This window comes from Bombina bombina, chromosome 2, assembly GCF_027579735.1.
Source record: "Bombina bombina isolate aBomBom1 chromosome 2, aBomBom1.pri, whole genome shotgun sequence".
NCBI classification, from domain to species: domain Eukaryota; kingdom Metazoa; phylum Chordata; class Amphibia; order Anura; family Bombinatoridae; genus Bombina; species Bombina bombina.
Window position 1 is genome coordinate 159,382,546 of NC_069500.1, and position 17,555 is coordinate 159,400,100.

General features: G+C 41.9%; 1 protein-coding gene across 4 annotated transcripts in view; it reads left to right on the plus strand.

Annotated features, from left to right (window-relative positions):
• Positions 1–17,555, plus strand: part of KIF2A (kinesin family member 2A) — a 530,440-nt gene that overhangs the window by 379,747 nt on the left and 133,138 nt on the right. For 2 of the 4 annotated variants that reach the window (XM_053701316.1, XM_053701317.1), the window contains exons 17-18: positions 1,117–1,230; positions 1,959–2,109. In XM_053701316.1, coding sequence (XP_053557291.1) covers positions 1,117–1,230; positions 1,959–2,109 — 265 coding nt within the window. The remainder of the gene's footprint in view (positions 1–1,116; positions 1,231–1,958; positions 2,110–17,555) is intronic. The other 2 variants (XM_053701318.1, XM_053701319.1) reach the window with 1 other exon arrangement.

Sequence of the window (17,555 nt, forward strand, 5' to 3'; positions counted from 1 at the left end):
GAAAAGCATACCTAGGTTATCTCAAGAGCAGCAGTGCACTACGGGGAGATAGCTGCTTATTGGTGGCTGGGCATGTATGCCTCTTTTCATTGGCACACTCAATGTGTTCATCTAACTCCCAGTATTGCATTGCTGCTCCTTCAACAATGGATACCAAGAGAATGAATCAAATTTAATAATAGAAGTAAATCCTGAAAGTTGCTTAAAATTAAATGTTTGCTTTTGAAGAAGGGGCATGTTATTTCTGCAGACACAAATTCACAGTTGGGAAAATGACAAAACCTTGAATATATGGTATCTTCAAGATAGGAAAAAAAATGCCAGGGAATAGATTAATGGAATTAATTTACCAAAAAATAAACACTGCAGCCATGATTATACAGCCTCATGTGACATAACTAAAAAACAATCCTTATTTCAGAATAACCTTTGGATTATAATGTATCTTAAATAGAAAAATATCTTTAAATAGATTTTTCCTTAAAAAGCATATTTAAATAAAAAAAAAATCATATTTAAATCAAACAAATACAATTAAAATAAACTAAATTAAAAAAAAGCATAGATTATCCACCCTGCAATAAATAACATGTCTTGTAAAAATCCACCCAAGGCTATCATCTTTTATTTTATTTCTTATTGATTATTTTGTATTTATTTTTTTGTTCTTGTGCCTAGCTTTCTTCAAGAATCTATTTAGCTTTTTTTCCAAACCTCTCTCAGCTTGACTTATACATAGGACTGTTGTTCACGGCATAGTGCAGGGTACGTAAAGAGGAGGAACATAAATGTTTTGGGGCATTTTTACATTCAAGTTCTCATGAAGGTTCCTTCTCACTAATTGTCACTTTGAAGAGAAACTGATTTATCAATATATTTCTTGTTTAATTATTATTGTAGGTGCATTTGTTGGCACTTACATTTGTAGACTTATACAAAATATATATATATATTGTATTTAATAATGTTAACTGCAAAGTGTTTTTTTTACATTTTTATACACGCTTCAACAATTTATCACATCCTATACTAATTTCTCTCAAAATAAGCAACATTAAAATGCTTTCTATCCTTCTCAAAACTTTTTCAACTTTCTACTGTATCTTGGTGCTCCAGAGTAAAGGAATTTGGAATTAGTCCATCGGATATTCCCTTCTCACAGGGTAGCGGAAGTCGTTCTGATCTTTCTCCATCCTATGAGTATGATGACTTCTCTCCTACGCTCACCAGGTCTACATCATTCTATACATACATATTTGTGTTGCCTATTCCATTTAAAAAAAAAAAGTTATTTGAATACTTTGCAGTGTATTATTATTTTGCATGATTTAGACTTTTTTTATAATTTCTTTAAGCATGTAAACTTATGTCTGATATTTTGTTTTTCTTTTGGATGGCATTCTTGATGTCTGCTTTAGAGATTTCTTTCAATGTATTTTGTGTCACTAGAAATGTTGTGCTGCTTTTGGATTCAGTGATTTGTAATGAAACTTTATATATACTATAGAGTAATAAATGTCCTATGCTACAAAATAGCATATCTCTATTTAAAAAAAAAAAAAAAAAAGTCCTTTGGTGTGTACTTGAACAGAATGAGTAACTCTGTGCGTGTGTGTGTATATATATATATATATATATATATATATATATGTGTGTGTGTGTGTGTGTGTGTGCGTTTGCATATGTTTCCTAGCAATTAATTACATTTTTGTATTATGTATTTATAAGCAAGACAAATTCAGTTCCATCAATTTATGAATTTATGGCCTAAAACAAGACATAATAAAGTAGCTTCTGTATAATGTAGTATTGTAAATTAATATATTTTAACTTTCAACAAAGAGATCTGTACAGCAGACATTGATTTTATAAAAATGCGTATTCAATGTTTCTTCTATGATAACTCTAGAGCATTATTTACTTTGGATTACTCAGGGTTACATGTTATTTCATTTTAGAGTGAAAGAACTCACTGTAGATCCAAATGCTGTAGGAGACCTCCGCCCAGTGTTACATCATGCACCTAATCAGCTTGATGATTTAGAAACGATATGGGGAGTTGGAAGCTCCCCCCAAAGAGATGATTTAAAACTGCTTTGTGAACAAAACGTAAGTTTAAAATGTTTTATGCATGATGTTCATCTAGCTCTCCAAAACTTTTCTAAAATACATTTTAATTTTTATATCTAATGCATGTATAATTTATGTTTCTTTTACAAGATATGACGAGTCCACGGATTTCATCCTTACTTATGGGATATCACCTCCTGGTCAGCAGGAGGAGGCGAGGAGGCAAAGAGCTGCATAAATAGCTCCTCCCTTCCCCCCCAACCCAGTCATTCTCTTTGCCTGCGTTAGTGATAGGAGAGAGGTAAAGTGAGGTGTTAGTTTACATTCTTCAATCAAGAGTTTTTTAGCGCTGCAGAATCTGTTGGCGCTTTACAAATAACCGATAATAATAATAATAATTTTTATTTTTAAATGGTGCCAAAGTGTACTATTTTATTACAGGGCAGCTTCTGGATTGCCTTTTTAGGCTATGGGAACTGGTGGATTTTTGCCTCCACTGCACCTCCCATGCTTATGCTGTTTTTCCTGTAGATGGTCTTAGAAGTTGTAACCAAGACCCTTCTGCTTTCACAGGACCTCAGGAGGAAGAGTGAACCTCTTGACACTGTGAGATTGACATGCTGTTCCTCAGCATGGAGGTAAGTGCAGTTTTTATTCTGGAGCAGCAGCATATTTCAGAATAACTGTGCTTATACTGTTATAAGGGGTATGTAAAGAGAATAAAGGCTTGTTTCCCCTTAACATTTGACATATTATCCAGACATTCTTGTTTAGCCTAGAAGCGCTGGGGTGTGTAAAGATAACAGACTTAGATTCCAGACAATCTGGCATTTTTGTTAGTGTCAGCCTGTGGAAGGTAATCTCACCCCTGTAAAGGAGAGAGGGAATTTTTAGGACCACAACTGCAGGTTTAGGAGTGTTGTGAATGTATCAGTGATTCTGTGTAAGTGAGGGAAGGCAGCAAGGATCAGAATCATTAGATACAGTTCACTTTAATATAAGGATAGGAGTGACAATGGCTGAGACCTCAGAGCATATAGCCCCACTCAGTATTGACAAACTGGTTCCCACATATAAACAACAAGCAATTGCAAGTTAAAGTTTTAGACATACCATATCTAATCATAGGTGGCAGCAGACATAGTGTACAACTTAAGGCAACAAATAGGGTTAATGAGATTTATGCAGCAATTAGGTGTTGAATCTGAACTCTTAAGAATATAGGTTGAATAGAGCATTTACATATGAAGGCAACCTAACTAAGATTCTGAGACATGTCAGGAGTAATTGCTGAATGATCGTAAGTTACTTCGGTATGAGTTTGAAGGAAGCGCTTTTGAGACTTACTAGTAAAAGTAAAGGGTGAGGTCTGTCCGGACAGAGCGAAGTTCCCCTGCAGAGTTTGGGGAAATTGCAGCGTGTGCGATGGCGTGTGACGTCACAGCTTGCCGGTTCCGGTCCTGTGTTTGGTAGAGAGGTGAGCCGCGTCTGTCTCTAAAGTTGCAAGCAGGTTTGAGGGTGAGAAGCTGGATTCATCAATCAAGCAATTTGGTATGAGTAGGAGGGAAATTTAAACTGCTTGTTGGGGAGGAGTTATGTAAGTGTGAAAAGACACAGCTATACAAAGGATAAGGCAAAGAACTTAGTCAATTATTACAGTTAGCCTAGAAGCACTGGGACTTATCGTCTGGTCATACATTATAACGGGCAATGGAATAGAGGGTTCCAATTGTTTTATTGGAAAAAGTGGCTGACGCTGGGGATAGTTCCGGGGGGGATATGTGTTTTCTATATTGCTCCGGTACATGGCAGCTTGATGCGAGGTCTGTTTGGTATTTACGCCCACGAAGGGCTGGGCTTAATTTTATGCGGGCTTTAGACAGCGCAGTTCAGATTCAGCAATCCGTTGAGCGGCATCTCCTCACGGCTCCTAAATCCGCTTGTGGTGTTATTGCAAGCGACGTTGGGTGCGCCGTGCTCGAGGAGTTAGACTGAGTCGCATGGAGGCAGGTAGGAGCCGCAGCGGAGCTGTGGCGTGTTGACTGAATTATTTTTCAAAATCAGTGTATTATTTCTGAGGCCTTCGTGCAGGGTAGTGGAATTTGCTCTCTGCCTTAGATACAAAGTTTTATTTACCTTGTGCTTATTTAAAGACACAGTACTAAAACGCAGTGTTTTTTATTATTAGACTGATATTTGCAACGCATTTTATTATCAGTGATTTGGACAAGATTGCTTCTTTGTTTGGGTTGTCATGGATGACCTTGAACAAAGTACATGCCCTATGTGTTTGAATGCCATTGTGGAACCTCCTGTTACACTTTGTCCCCCCCATGTATTAAGAGGGCTTTACAGTGTAAAGAGCAAATTTTCTTTAATAAAGATATGTCTAATGAATGTCCTCAGACTGATGAGATTGAGGGTATGCCACATCTTTCTCCCCAAGCGTCACAGCCTTTAACGCCCGCGCAAGCGCCGCCATGTTCTTCAACGGCGTCTGCGTCATTTACTCTGCAGGATATGGCTGCAGTCATGTCATCCACTCTTACAGAAGTTTTATCTAAGTTGCCAGTGCTACAGGGCAAACGCAGCAGGACAGAGGTCCATGTGGTCCCTGCAACTTCTGATGCTTTAATTTCTATCTCCGATATACCTTCCCAGGGCTCTGAATTGGGGGTAGGGAGGCCCTGTCTGAGGGGGAACTGTCTGATTCAGGAAGTGCATTACCCCAGACAGATTCGGACGTCATGTCCTTCAGAGTTAAACTTGAACACCTCCGCCTGTTACTACGAGAGGTTTTGGTGACTCTGGACGACTGTGACTCTATTGTGGTCCCGCCAGAGAAATTGAGTAAAATGGACAAATACTTAGAGGTCCCTTCTTATTCCGATGTGTTTCCGTTTCTTAAGAGAATTTTGGAAATTATTACAAGGGAATGGGCGAGACCGGGTATCCTGTTCTCACCTTCCCCTATTTTTAGTAAAATGTACCCTATAATTGACACCGTTCGGGACTCTTGGCAGACCCTCCCTAAGGTGGAGGGAGCTATCTCTACCCTGGCTAAGCATACGACTATCCCTATTGAGGACAGTTGTGCTTTCAAAGACCCTATGGATAAAAAGTTGGAGGGTCTTCTAAAGAAGCTATACATTTATCAAGGGTTTCTATTACAACCGACGGCCTGCATTGTAACAGTCACAACTGCGGCTGCCTTTTGGTTTGACGCTTTAGAAGAGTCCCTTAAGACTGAGACTCCTTTAGAAGAAATAATGGATAGAATTAAGGCCCTTAAGCTGGCTAATTCTTTTATTACGGATGCCGCCTTTCAGATTGCCAAATTGGCGGCTAAGAATTCAGGATTTTCCATTTTAGCGCGCAGAGCCTTATGGTTAAAATCTTGGTCTGCGGATGTGTCCTCTAAATCAAAGCTCTTGGCGATTCCTTTCAAGGGTAAGACCCTGTTTGGGCCAGACTTGAAGGAGATCATTTCTGACATTACGGGAGGTAAGGGTCACCACCTACCTCAGGATAAAACATCTAAGCAGAGGGGCAGACAGAGTAATTTTTGTTCCTTTCGAAATTTCAAGGGAGTCCCCTCTTCCTCTTCCGTTAAACAGGAAGGGAATTTTGCACAAGCCAAGTCCGTCTGGAGACCCAACCAGGCTTGGAACAAGGGTAAATAACCCAAGAAGCCTGCTGCTGCTCCCAAGACAGCATGAAGGGGCGGCCCCCGATCTGGGACCGGATCTAGTAGGGGGCAGACTTTCTCTCTTTGTCCAGGCTTGGATAAGAGATGTTCAGGATCCCTGGACACTAGAAATCGTGTCTCAAGGGTCATTTGGAGTTCAAAAATTCCTTCCCAAGGGGACGGTTTCTTCTTTCACGATTGTCTGTAGACCAGATAAAAAGAGAGGCGTTCTTACGTTGTGTAGAAGACCTCTCCAACATGGGAGTAATTTGTCCCGTTCTAATACAGGAAGAGGGGCAGGGGTTTTACTCAAATCTTTTCGTGGTTCCCAAAAAAGAGGGAACGTTCCGACCCATTTTAGATCTCAAGAGTCTAAACAAGTTTCTCAGAGTTCCATCCTTCAAGATAGAGACTATTTGAACAATTCTTCCATTGATCCAGGAGGGTCAATATATAACTACCGTGGACTTAAAGGATGCATATCTTCATATTCCTATCAGTGGCTCAGTGCATGGAGGTAATTGGATTGATGGTGGCGGCAATGGACATCATTCCGTTTGCTCGTTTTCATCTCAGACCTCTACAACTGAGCATGCTCAGACAGTGGAATGGAGATTATGCAAATTTGTCTCCTCAGATAGATCTGGATCAGGAGACAAGAGACTCTCTTCTTTGGTGGTTGTCACAGGATCATCTGTCCCAAGGGACGTGCTTCCGCAGACCCTCATGGGTGATAGTGACAACAGACGCCAGTCTGCTAGGATGGGGTGCAGTCTGGAATTCCCTGAGGGCTCAGGGTGTGTGGACTCAGTCGGAGTCTCTACTTCCAATCAATATTCTAGAGTTGAGGGCAATATTCAATGCTCTTTAGGCTTGGCCTCAGTTGGCTTCGGCAAAGTTCATCCGATTTCAGTCAGACAACATCACGACTGTGGCTTACATCAATCCTCAAGGAGGAACAAGGAGTTCCTTGGCGATGAAGTATCCAAGATAATTCGGTGGGTGGAGGCTCACTCTTGTTATCTGTCAGCAATCTACATCCCAGGAGTAGAAAACTGGGAAGCGGATTTTTTGAGCAGACAGACGTTTCATCCGGGGGAGTGGGAACTCCATCCGGAGGTCTTTGCCACCCTGATTCTCAGATGGGGCAGACCGGAGCTAGATCTTATGGCATCTCATCAAAATGCCAAGCTCCCGAGATACGGATCCAGGTCCAGGGATCCTCAAGCCGAACTGATAGATGTCTTGGCAGCACCTTGGTCGTTCAACCTAGCTTATGTGTTCCCTCCATTTGCTCTCCTTCCCCGGGTGATTACTCGAGTCAAACAGGAGAGGGCTTCGGTGATTCTCATCGCTCCTGCGTGGCCTTGCAGGACTTGGTATGCCGATCTGATGGACATGTCATCTCTGCCACCATGGAAGCTTCCATTGAGGCAGGTCCTTCTCATTTAGGGACCCTTCCATCATCCGAATCTAATTTCTCTGCAGCTGACTGCTTGGAGATTGAACACTTGATTTTATCTTAGCAGGGGTTCTCTGATGCGGTCCATGATACCTTGATTCAGGCACGCAAGCCTGTTACTAGAAAGATTTACCATAAGCTATGGCGTAAATATCTTTATTGGTGCGAATCCAAGGGCTACTCATGGAGTAGGGTTAGGATTCCCAGGATTTTATCTTTTCTCCAAGAAGGATTGGAGAAAGGGTTGTCAGCTAGCTCCTTAACAGGACAGATTTCTGCTTTGTCTATTTTGCTACACAAACAGATATTCCAGATGTTCAAGCAGATGTTCCAGATGTTCAATTTTTTTGTCAGGCCCTGACTAGAATCAGACCTGTGTTTAGACCAATTGCTCCTCCTTGGAGTTTGAATTTAGTTCTTAATGTTCTTCAAGGGGTTCTGTTTGAACCTATGCAACCCATAGATATTAAGTTATTATCTTGGAAAGTTTTATTTTTGGTTGCTATTTCTTCTGCTCGCAGAGTTTCTGAGCTTTTGGCATTACAATGTGATTCTCCTTATTCTATCTTATTTTCCATTCTGATAAGGTAGTATTACGTACCAAACCTGGTTTTCTTCCTAAGGTTGTTTCTAACAAGAATATTAATAAGGAAATTGTTGTTCCTTCCTTGTGTCCTAATCCTTCTAAGAAGGAGCGTCTGTTACATAATTTGGACGTAGTCCGTGCCTTGAAGTTCTACTTGCAGGCGACTAAGGATTTTCGTCAAACATCTTCATTATTTGATGTTTTTGCTGGGAAACGTAGGGGTCAGAAAGCTACGGCTACCTCTCTTTCTTTTTGGCTGAAGAGTATCATTCGTGTTGCATGTGAGACGGCTGGACAGTGGCCTCCAGAACGAATTACGACTTGGGCTGTGGCTTCCTCATGGGCATTTAAAAATGATGCTTCTGTTGAACAGATTTGCAAGGCTGCAACTTGGTCGTCTCTTCATACTTTTTCCAAATTTTACAAATTTTATACTTTTGCCTCGTCAGAGGCTGTTTTTGGGAGAAAGGTTCTTCAAGCAGTGGTGCCTTCTGTTTAGGTTCCTGTCTTGTCCCTCCCTTTCATCCGTGTCCTATAGCTTTGGTTATTTTATTCCATAAGTAAGGATGAAATCCGTGGACTCGTCATATCTAGTAAAAGAAAAGGAAATTTATGCTTACCTGATAAATTTATTTCTTTTACGATATGAAGAGTCCACGGCCCACCCTGTCGTTTTTTTTTTTTTCTAAAGACAGGTTTTTATTTTTGTTACACTTCAGTCACCTCTGCTCCTTGGCTTTTCCTTTCTCTTCCTAACTTCGGTCGAATGACTGGGTTGGGGGGAAAGGGAGGAGCTATTTAGGCAGCTCTGCTGTGGAGCTTTTTGCCTCCTCCTGCTGACCAGGAGGCGATATCCCATAAGTAAGGATGAAATCCATGGACTCATCATATCGTAAAAGAAATAAATTTATCAGGTAAGCATAAATTTCCTTTTCTATTAACTATTTATTTGATCTGTGTATTAGATAACAAGAATATATGTACAACAATTCCTAGGGGTTGAAATGCTCCACTAAATTACTTTATTTTTCCTGTGCATATAATAGTTTGATGAACAGATGCTCCCATTTTTTTCTTGAGCATTCAGGAGATTTCTGTGTAGATCCATATTTGCTGTGTGTTTATTTTTTTTTTCAATAATTGCTTTTATTGATCTTTTCAGTAATTTAGTATATCTTCCTCCCTGTCTTCTTCCTCCCCCCTCAACTCTCCCCCCGTCTCCTTTTTTTTCCTACAACCGACCCTCTCTTCTTCACCCCTTATATCCTTTATTCTGTCTGTTCTGCTCCCCCCCCACACACACCACTTTCATTCCCTTATCTATGCTTCATTTAATTTATCCTTGTTTTCCTTTTTTCCCAACTATCCTCTCTTCCTTCCTTTTCCCTTATCTTTTTCATATTTGGAGTATGAGTAGTGACATATTTTTTACTTCTTGGGATTTAGTCACAAGCCTTTTCACCGGTGTTGCAGGGACTTGTCCTTTGCCGCCTCCTGTTGGTTCGTCACTATACTCCTATTCCAGATCCTCTGCTGTTATGTTTCAGCACTGGTTTTGGCTTCCTCCTGGTTTCCTGCTTTTTTGGCACCCTATAAGCCTTTTAAGTTATTGTTATTGATATATATAAAACATTTCTGCAAGCTGGATGATACAGGGACATAGGATTACCCTGTTATGTGTGCAGTATCTCCCTATGAGATTTTAGCCATAACTACCCTCAGGTGTCGCAGGGATTTGTCCTTAGTCTCACCCTGGCACTGGATGGGCTCTCTACTGGATACTACTGCAGCTTGATGCCTGGTAGGCCGGTAGAGGGGTGCTATTGCAGGTAAGTCATTTACCACAGCACACACTCAGTCCAGGGCTATTAGAAGATACTCTGACACTAGTACAGCATTGCCAGGGGACTTAGCCTGCTCTCCTGACACACTTTTTTCTAATTTCAGGTAGCTGACTGCCCTATGTCACTCTGGGGGACATACTTGCACTATTGATGACCATTTTAACTCTTGGCAGTCCTGGGGACCCCTATTTTTTCAACATTTATTAAATATGTGACTGGCCCTTAAAGCGAACCACTATCTGCTCGGTGCAGTTAGCAGTTTTATTGTCTGACATCTGGAGAGCCTACAGGGCAGTTTTCTACTTGATGGGGTGGTCATTTTAAGTGCACTTTAAAAAAAATCAACTTTCCCTGCTTCTTTGGCCTCTCTGAGACACCAGCAGCACTACAGGCAGTAGCCCTGTCCCCTCAGTTTGATGCCCTTTCCCTTCTCACTTCGCAACTGAAGCTGAGGAGGATTACAGCTTAGGGGTACACTTTAATTATACACTTTAATTATCTTCAGCATTATTACAGCCTGCTTTTTGATCCTGTCACTGGAGAAAGGCAAGTACCCATGCATGAGCTCCCAAGAGGCTAATTTGTGACAGTTTTGTACCTTAATTTTGCATACAAATCAGCTGCAACCTTCTACTTCCTCTAAGGAATTATGTCCTGTGTATGTTACTCAGGGGGCTACTACTGAGTTGCAACTTAAATAACTTATTTATTCCTTGTGTAGCTGGAGCTACAACTTTTATCTTTATTACTTTGGGACTTTGATATTTGCGATTACTGTCCACAAACCGATACTGGTTGGAAAACCCTGCCTGGAAAATTGGGACAATTGCTTTCAAAGCCAGTTTGGTTTCAAGAGCCATAAAGACAAAGTGGACGTCTGGTATACCTTGGATGCAAACAATCCGGTTTGCAGTAAGGTTATTGTCCCTTTTGAAAGACTGAATATACTTCTATCTGCATATTCCACACCACACTACTTAAGAGTATTGTGCGTGCTGTAAGGCACTCAAGTGAAGTTACTCTATGTTGTGAATCAGGACAGCCGTATTTCTTCTACTGTTCCGAAAAAGGACCAATAGGATTGCTCCTCAAGGACAGCGCCCTCATAAGTGACGTCATCCCGCGACGACTGTAATCTCACTCGCAGAGACAACAGAGTGTGTACAGCCTGGGGGTAAGCTTGCCGCTTGAGCGCATATCCATTCATTTGGATTCCTACTGTGGATTCACTTAGACACTGTCTAGAGACTAAGACTATCGTATTGGTTTCATCCCGTGAAGTTCTTTAATTACATTTTATATCTTTATGTGGTGGCAACCTCTATTTAATATAACGGAGACGTCCGTTCTATGAAGTATTGCTAGCATTTTTATCATTTGTGTTTTTATTACTTTATATGTGTTTATTAAATTGTGGCATAGCCACTATTAATCACTATCCTCACTAGTCACTGACTTATTTATCTCATTTTTTCATTGTTTTATGAATGATTTATTTATTATTTTTTGAATCACACTACATGCTTTAATTTGGGGTTTGTTATTCCCCACACCTGATACTTATTATCAGTAAATATTACTATTAATTTCTCCAACATAGGTGTGTCCGGTCCACGGCGTCATCCTTACTTGTGGGATATTCTCTTCCCCAACAGGAAATGGCAAAGAGCCCAGCAAAGCTGGTCACATGATCCCTCCTAGGCTCCGCCTACCCCAGTCATTCTCTTTGCCGTTGTACAGGCAACATCTCCACGGAGATGGCTTAGAGTTTTTTAGTGTTTAACTGTAGTTTTTATTATTCAATCAAGAGTTTGTTATTTTAAAATAGTGCTGGTATGTACTATTTACTCAGAAACAGAAAAGAGATGAAGATTTCTGTTTGTATGAGGAAAATGATTTTAGCAACCGTTACTAAAATCCATGGCTGTTCCACACAGGACTGTTGAGAGCAATTAACTTCAGTTGGGGGAACAGTGAGCAGTCTCTTGCTGCTTGAGGTATGACACATTCTAACAAGACGATGTAATGCTGGAAGCTGTCATTTTCCCTATGGGATCCGGTAAGCCATGTTTATTAAGATAGTAAATAAGGGCTTCACAAGGGCTTATTAAGACTGTAGACTTTTTCTGGGCTAAATCGATTCATTATTAACACATATTTAGCCTTGAGGAATCATTTAATCTGGGTATTTTGATAAGATTATATCGGCAGGCACTGTTTTAGACACCTTATTCTTTAGGGGCTTTCCCAAATCATAGGCAGAGCCTCATTTTCGCGCCGGTGTTGCGCACTTGTTTTTGAGAGGCATGACATGCAGTCGCATGTGTGAGGAGCTCTGATACATAGAAAAGACTTTCTGAAGGCGTCATTTGGTATCGTATTCCCCTTTGGGCTTGGTTGGGTCTCAGCAAAGCAGATACCAGGGACTGTAAAGGGGTTAAAGTTAAAAACGGCTCCAGTTCCGTTATTTTAAGGGTTAAAGCTTCCAAATTTGGTGTGCAATACTTTTAAGGCTTTAAGACACTGTGGTGAAATTTTGGTGAATTTTGAACAATTCCTTCATATTTTTTCGCAATTGCAGTAATAAAGTGTGTTCAGTTTAAAATTTAAAGTGACAGTAACGGTTTTATTTTAAAACGTTTTTTGTACTTTGTTATCAAGTTTATGCCTGTTTAACATGTCTGAACTACCAGATAGGCTGTGTTCTGAATGTGGGGAAGCCAGAGTTCCTTCTCATTTAATTAAATGTGATTTATGTGACAATGACAATGATGCCCAAGATGATTCCTCAAGTGAGGGGAGTAAGCATGGTACTGCATCATTCCCTCCTTCGTCTACACGAGTCTTGCCCACTCAGGAGGCCCCTAGTACATCTAGCGCGCCAATACTCCTTACTATGCAACATTTAACGGCTGTAATGGATAATTCTGTCAAAAACATTTTAGCCAAAATGCACACTTATCAGCGTAAGCGCGACTGCTCTGTTTTAGATACTGAAGAGCATGACGACGCTGATAATAATTGTTCTGAAGGGCCCCTAAACCAGTCTGATGGGGCCAGGGAGGTTTTGTCTGAGGGAGAAATTACTGATTCAGGGAACATTTCTCAACAAGCTGAACCTGATGTGATTACGTTTAAATTTAAGTTGGAACATCTCCGCATTCTGCTTAAGGAGGTATTATCCACTCTGGATGATTGTGACAAGTTGGTCATCCCAGAGAAACTATGTAAAATGGACAAGTTCCTAGAGGTCCCGGGGCTCCCAGAAGCTTTTCCTATACCCAAGCGGGTGGCGGACATTGTAAATAAAGAATGGGAAAGGCCCGGTATTCCTTTCGTCCCTCCCCCCATATTTAAAAAATTGTTTCCCATGGTCGACCCCAGAAAGGACTTATGGCAGACAGTCCCCAAGGTCGAGGGAGCGGTTTCCACTTTAAACAAACGCACCACTATACCCATAGAAGATAGTTGTGCTTTCAAAGATCCTATGGATAAAAAATTAGAAGGTTTACTTAAAAAGATGTTTGTTCAGCAGGGTTACCTTCTACAACCAATTTCATGCATTGTCCCTGTCGCTACAGCCGCGTGTTTCTGGTTCGATGAGCTGGTAAAGGCGGTCGATAGTGATTCTCCTCCTTATGAGGAGATTATGGACAGAATCAATGCTCTCAAATTGGCTAATTCTTTCACCCTAGACGCCACTTTGCAATTGGCTAGGTTAGCGGCTAAGAATTCTGGGTTTGCTATTGTGGCGCGCAGAGCGCTTTGGTTGAAATCTTGGTCAGCTGATGCGTCTTCCAAGAACAAGCTACTTAACATTCCTTTCAAGGGGAAAACGCTGTTTGGCCCTGACTTGAAAGAGATTATCTCTGATATCACTGGGGGTAAGGGCCACGCCCTTCCTCAGGATCGGCCTTTCAAGGCCAAAAATAAACCTAATTTTCGTCCCTTTCGTAGAAACGGACCAGCCCAAAGTGCTACGTCCTCTAAGCAAGAGGGTAATACTTCTCAAGCCAAGCCAGCTTGGAGACCAATGCAAGGCTGGAACAAGGGAAAGCAGGCCAAAAAACCTGCCACTGCTACCAAGACAGCATGAAATGTTGGCCCCCGATCCGGGACCGGATCTGGTGGGGGGCAGACTCTCTCTCTTCGCTCAGGCTTGGGCAAGAGATGTTCTGGATCCTTGGGCGCTAGAAATAGTCTCCCAAGGTTATCTTCTGGAATTCAAGGGGCTTCCCCCAAGGGGGAGGTTCCACAGGTCTCAGTTGTCTTCAGACCACATAAAAAGACAGGCATTCTTACGTTGTGTAGAAGACCTGTTAAAAATGGGAGTGATTCATCCTGTTCCATTAGGAGAACAAGGGATGGGGTTCTACTCCAATCTGTTCATAGTTCCCAAAAAAGAGGGAACGTTCAGACCAATCTTAGATCTCAAGATCTTAAACAAGTTTCTCAAGGTTCCATCGTTCAAAATGGAAACCATTCGAACAATTCTTCCTTCCATCCAGGAAGGTCAATTCATGACCACGGTGGATTTAAAGGATGCGTATCTACATATTCCTATCCACAAGGAACATCATCGGTTCCTAAGGTTCGCATTCCTGGACAAGCATTACCAGTTCGTGGCGCTTCCTTTCGGATTAGCCACTGCTCCAAGGATTTTCACAAAGGTACTAGGGTCCCTTCTAGCTGTGCTAAGACCAAGGGGCATTGCTGTAGTACCTTACTTGGACGACATTCTGATTCAAGCGTCGTCCCTTCCTCAAGCAAAGGCTCACACGGACATCGTCCTGGCCTTTCTCAGATCTCACGGATGGAAAGTGAACGTGGAAAAGAGTTCTCTATCTCCGTCAACAAGGGTTCCCTTCTTGGGAACAATAATAGACTCTTTAGAAATGAGGATTTTTCTGACAGAGGCCAGAAAAACAAAACTTCTAGACTCTTGTCGGATACTTCATTCCGTTCCTCTTCCTTCCATAGCGCAGTGCATGGAAGTGATAGGCTTGATGGTAGCGGCAATGGACATAGTTCCTTTTGCGCGCATTCATCTAAGACCATTACAACTGTGCATGCTCAGTCAGTGGAATGGGGACTATACGAACTTGTCTCCGAGGATACAAGTAAATCAGAGGACCAGAGACTCACTCCGTTGGTGGCTGTCCCTGGACAACCTGTCACAAGGGATGACCTTCCGCAGACCAGAGTGGGTCATTGTCACGACCGACGCCAGTCTGATGGGCTGGGGCGCGGTCTGGGGATCCCTGAAAGCTCAGGGTCTTTGGTCTCGGGAAGAATCTCTTCTACCGATAAATATTCTGGAACTGAGAGCGATATTCAATGCTCTCAAGGCTTGGCCTCAGCTAGCGAGGGCCAAGTTCATACGGTTTCAATCAGACAACATGACAACTGTTGCGTACATCAACCATCAGGGGGGAACAAGGAGTTCCCTGGCGATGGAAGAAGTGACCAAAATCATTCTATGGGCGGAGTCTCACTCCTGCCACCTGTCTGCTATCCACATCCCAGGAGTGGAAAATTGGGAAGCGGATTTTCTGAGTCGTCAGACATTGCATCCGGGGGAGTGGGAACTCCATCCGGAAATCTTTGCCCAAGTCACTCAACTGTGGGGCATTCCAGACATGGATCTGATGGCCTCTCGTCAGAACTTCAAAGTTCCTTGCTACGGGTCCAGATCCAGGGATCCCAAGGCGGCTCTAGTGGATGCACTAGTAGCACCTTGGACCTTCAAACTAGCTTATGTATTCCCGCCGTTTCCTCTCATCCCCAGGCTGGTAGCCAGGATCAATCAGGAAAGGGCGTCGGTGATCTTGATAGCTCCTGCGTGGCCACGCAGGACTTGGTATGCAGATCTGGTGAATATGTCATCGGCTCCACCATGGAAGCTACCTTTGAGACGAGACCTTCTTGTTCAAGGTCCGTTCGAACATCCGAACCTGGTCTCACTCCAGCTGACTGCCTGGAGATTGAACACTTGATCTTATCGAAGCGAGGGTTCTCAGATTCTGTTATCGATACTCTTGTTCAGGCCAGAAAGCCTGTAACTAGAAAGATTTACCACAAAATTTGGAAAAAATATATCTGTTGGTGTGAATCTAAAGGATTCCCTTGGGACAAGGTTAAGATTCCTAAGATTCTATCCTTCCTTCAAGAAGGATTGGAAAAAGGATTATCTGCAAGTTCCCTGAAGGGACAGATTTCTGCCTTGTCTGTGTTACTTCACAAAAAGCTGGCAGCTGTGCCAGATGTTCAAGCCTTTGTTCAGGCTCTGGTTAGAATCAAGCCTGTTTACAAACCTTTGACTCCTCCTTGGAGTCTCAACTTAGTTCTTTCAGTTCTTCAGGGGGTTCCGTTTGAACCCTTACATTCCGTTGATATTAAGTTATTATCTTGGAAAGTTTTGTTTTTGGTTGCAATTTCTTCTGCTAGAAGAGTTTCAGAATTATCTGCTCTGCAGTGTTCTCCTCCTTATCTGGTGTTCCATGCAGATAAGGTGGTTTTACGTACTAAACCTGGTTTTCTTCCAAAAGTTGTTTCTAACAAAAACATTAACCAGGAGATTATCGTACCTTCTCTGTGTCCGAAACCAGTTTCGAAGAAGGAACGTTTGTTGCACAATTTGGATGTTGTTCGCGCTCTAAAATTCTATTTAGATGCTACAAAGGATTTTAGACAAACATCTTCCTTGTTTGTTGTTTATTCCGGTAAAAGGAGAGGTCAAAAAGCAACTTCTACCTCTCTCTCTTTTTGGATTAAAAGCATCATCAGATTGGCTTACGAGACTGCCGGACGGCAGCCTCCCGAAAGAATCACAGCTCATTCCACTAGGGCTGTGGCTTCCACATGGGCCTTCAAGAACGAGGCTTCTGTTGATCAGATATGTAGGGCAGCGACTTGGTCTTCACTGCACACTTTTACCAAATTTTACAAGTTTGATACTTTTGCTTCTTCTGAGGCTATTTTTGGGAGAAAGGTTTTGCAAGCCGTGGTGCCTTCCATCTAGGTGACCTGATTTGCTCCCTCCCATCATCCGTGTCCTAAAGCTTTGGTATTGGTTCCCACAAGTAAGGATGACGCCGTGGACCGGACACACCTATGTTGGAGAAAACAGAATTTATGTTTACCTGATAAATTACTTTCTCCAACGGTGTGTCCGGTCCACGGCCCGCCCTGGTTTTTTAATCAGGTCTGATAATTTATTTTCTTTAACTACAGTCACCACGGTTTCATATGGTTTCTCCTATGCAAATATTCCTCCTTAACGTCGGTCGAATGACTGGGGTAGGCGGAGCCTAGGAGGGATCATGTGACCAGCTTTGCTGGGCTCTTTGCCATTTCCTGTTGGGGAAGAGAATATCCCACAAGTAAGGATGACGCCGTGGACCGGACACACCGTTGGAGAAAGTAATTTATCAGGTAAACATAAATTCTGTTTTTCCATTGTATATTTAATTTATGCTTGGTCACTTTCATTATTTATATGCACTAGTCACTTATTTGAACTGACACAGTTTTATCCACCTTCAGCTATAGCGCTCCTGTTTATTTTTTGTGTTTTATGTATGTCCTATGATAGGGACTCCTAGGTTATTTCAGGAGCTTGGTGGCCATACTCTGCGCTCATTAGATATATCTAATCTGGCTATCTCCTTTTATACCTATATGTGTAGTTTACATCTCTGAACATAGGTTTTATTATGCAGATACTGAAAATTGATCATGAATATTTCAGCAATGTACATAGTGTGTTCCCTTTTAAAAGATTAAGTCTATGCAGAGTCTGCTTATTTTGGACATGGCTTTACCAGTATCTACAGTGTCTATATGTAATGCTTGTCTAGTCAGTCAGCCCACTTTACATGCTAACCATGTACATATTGTTTAGTA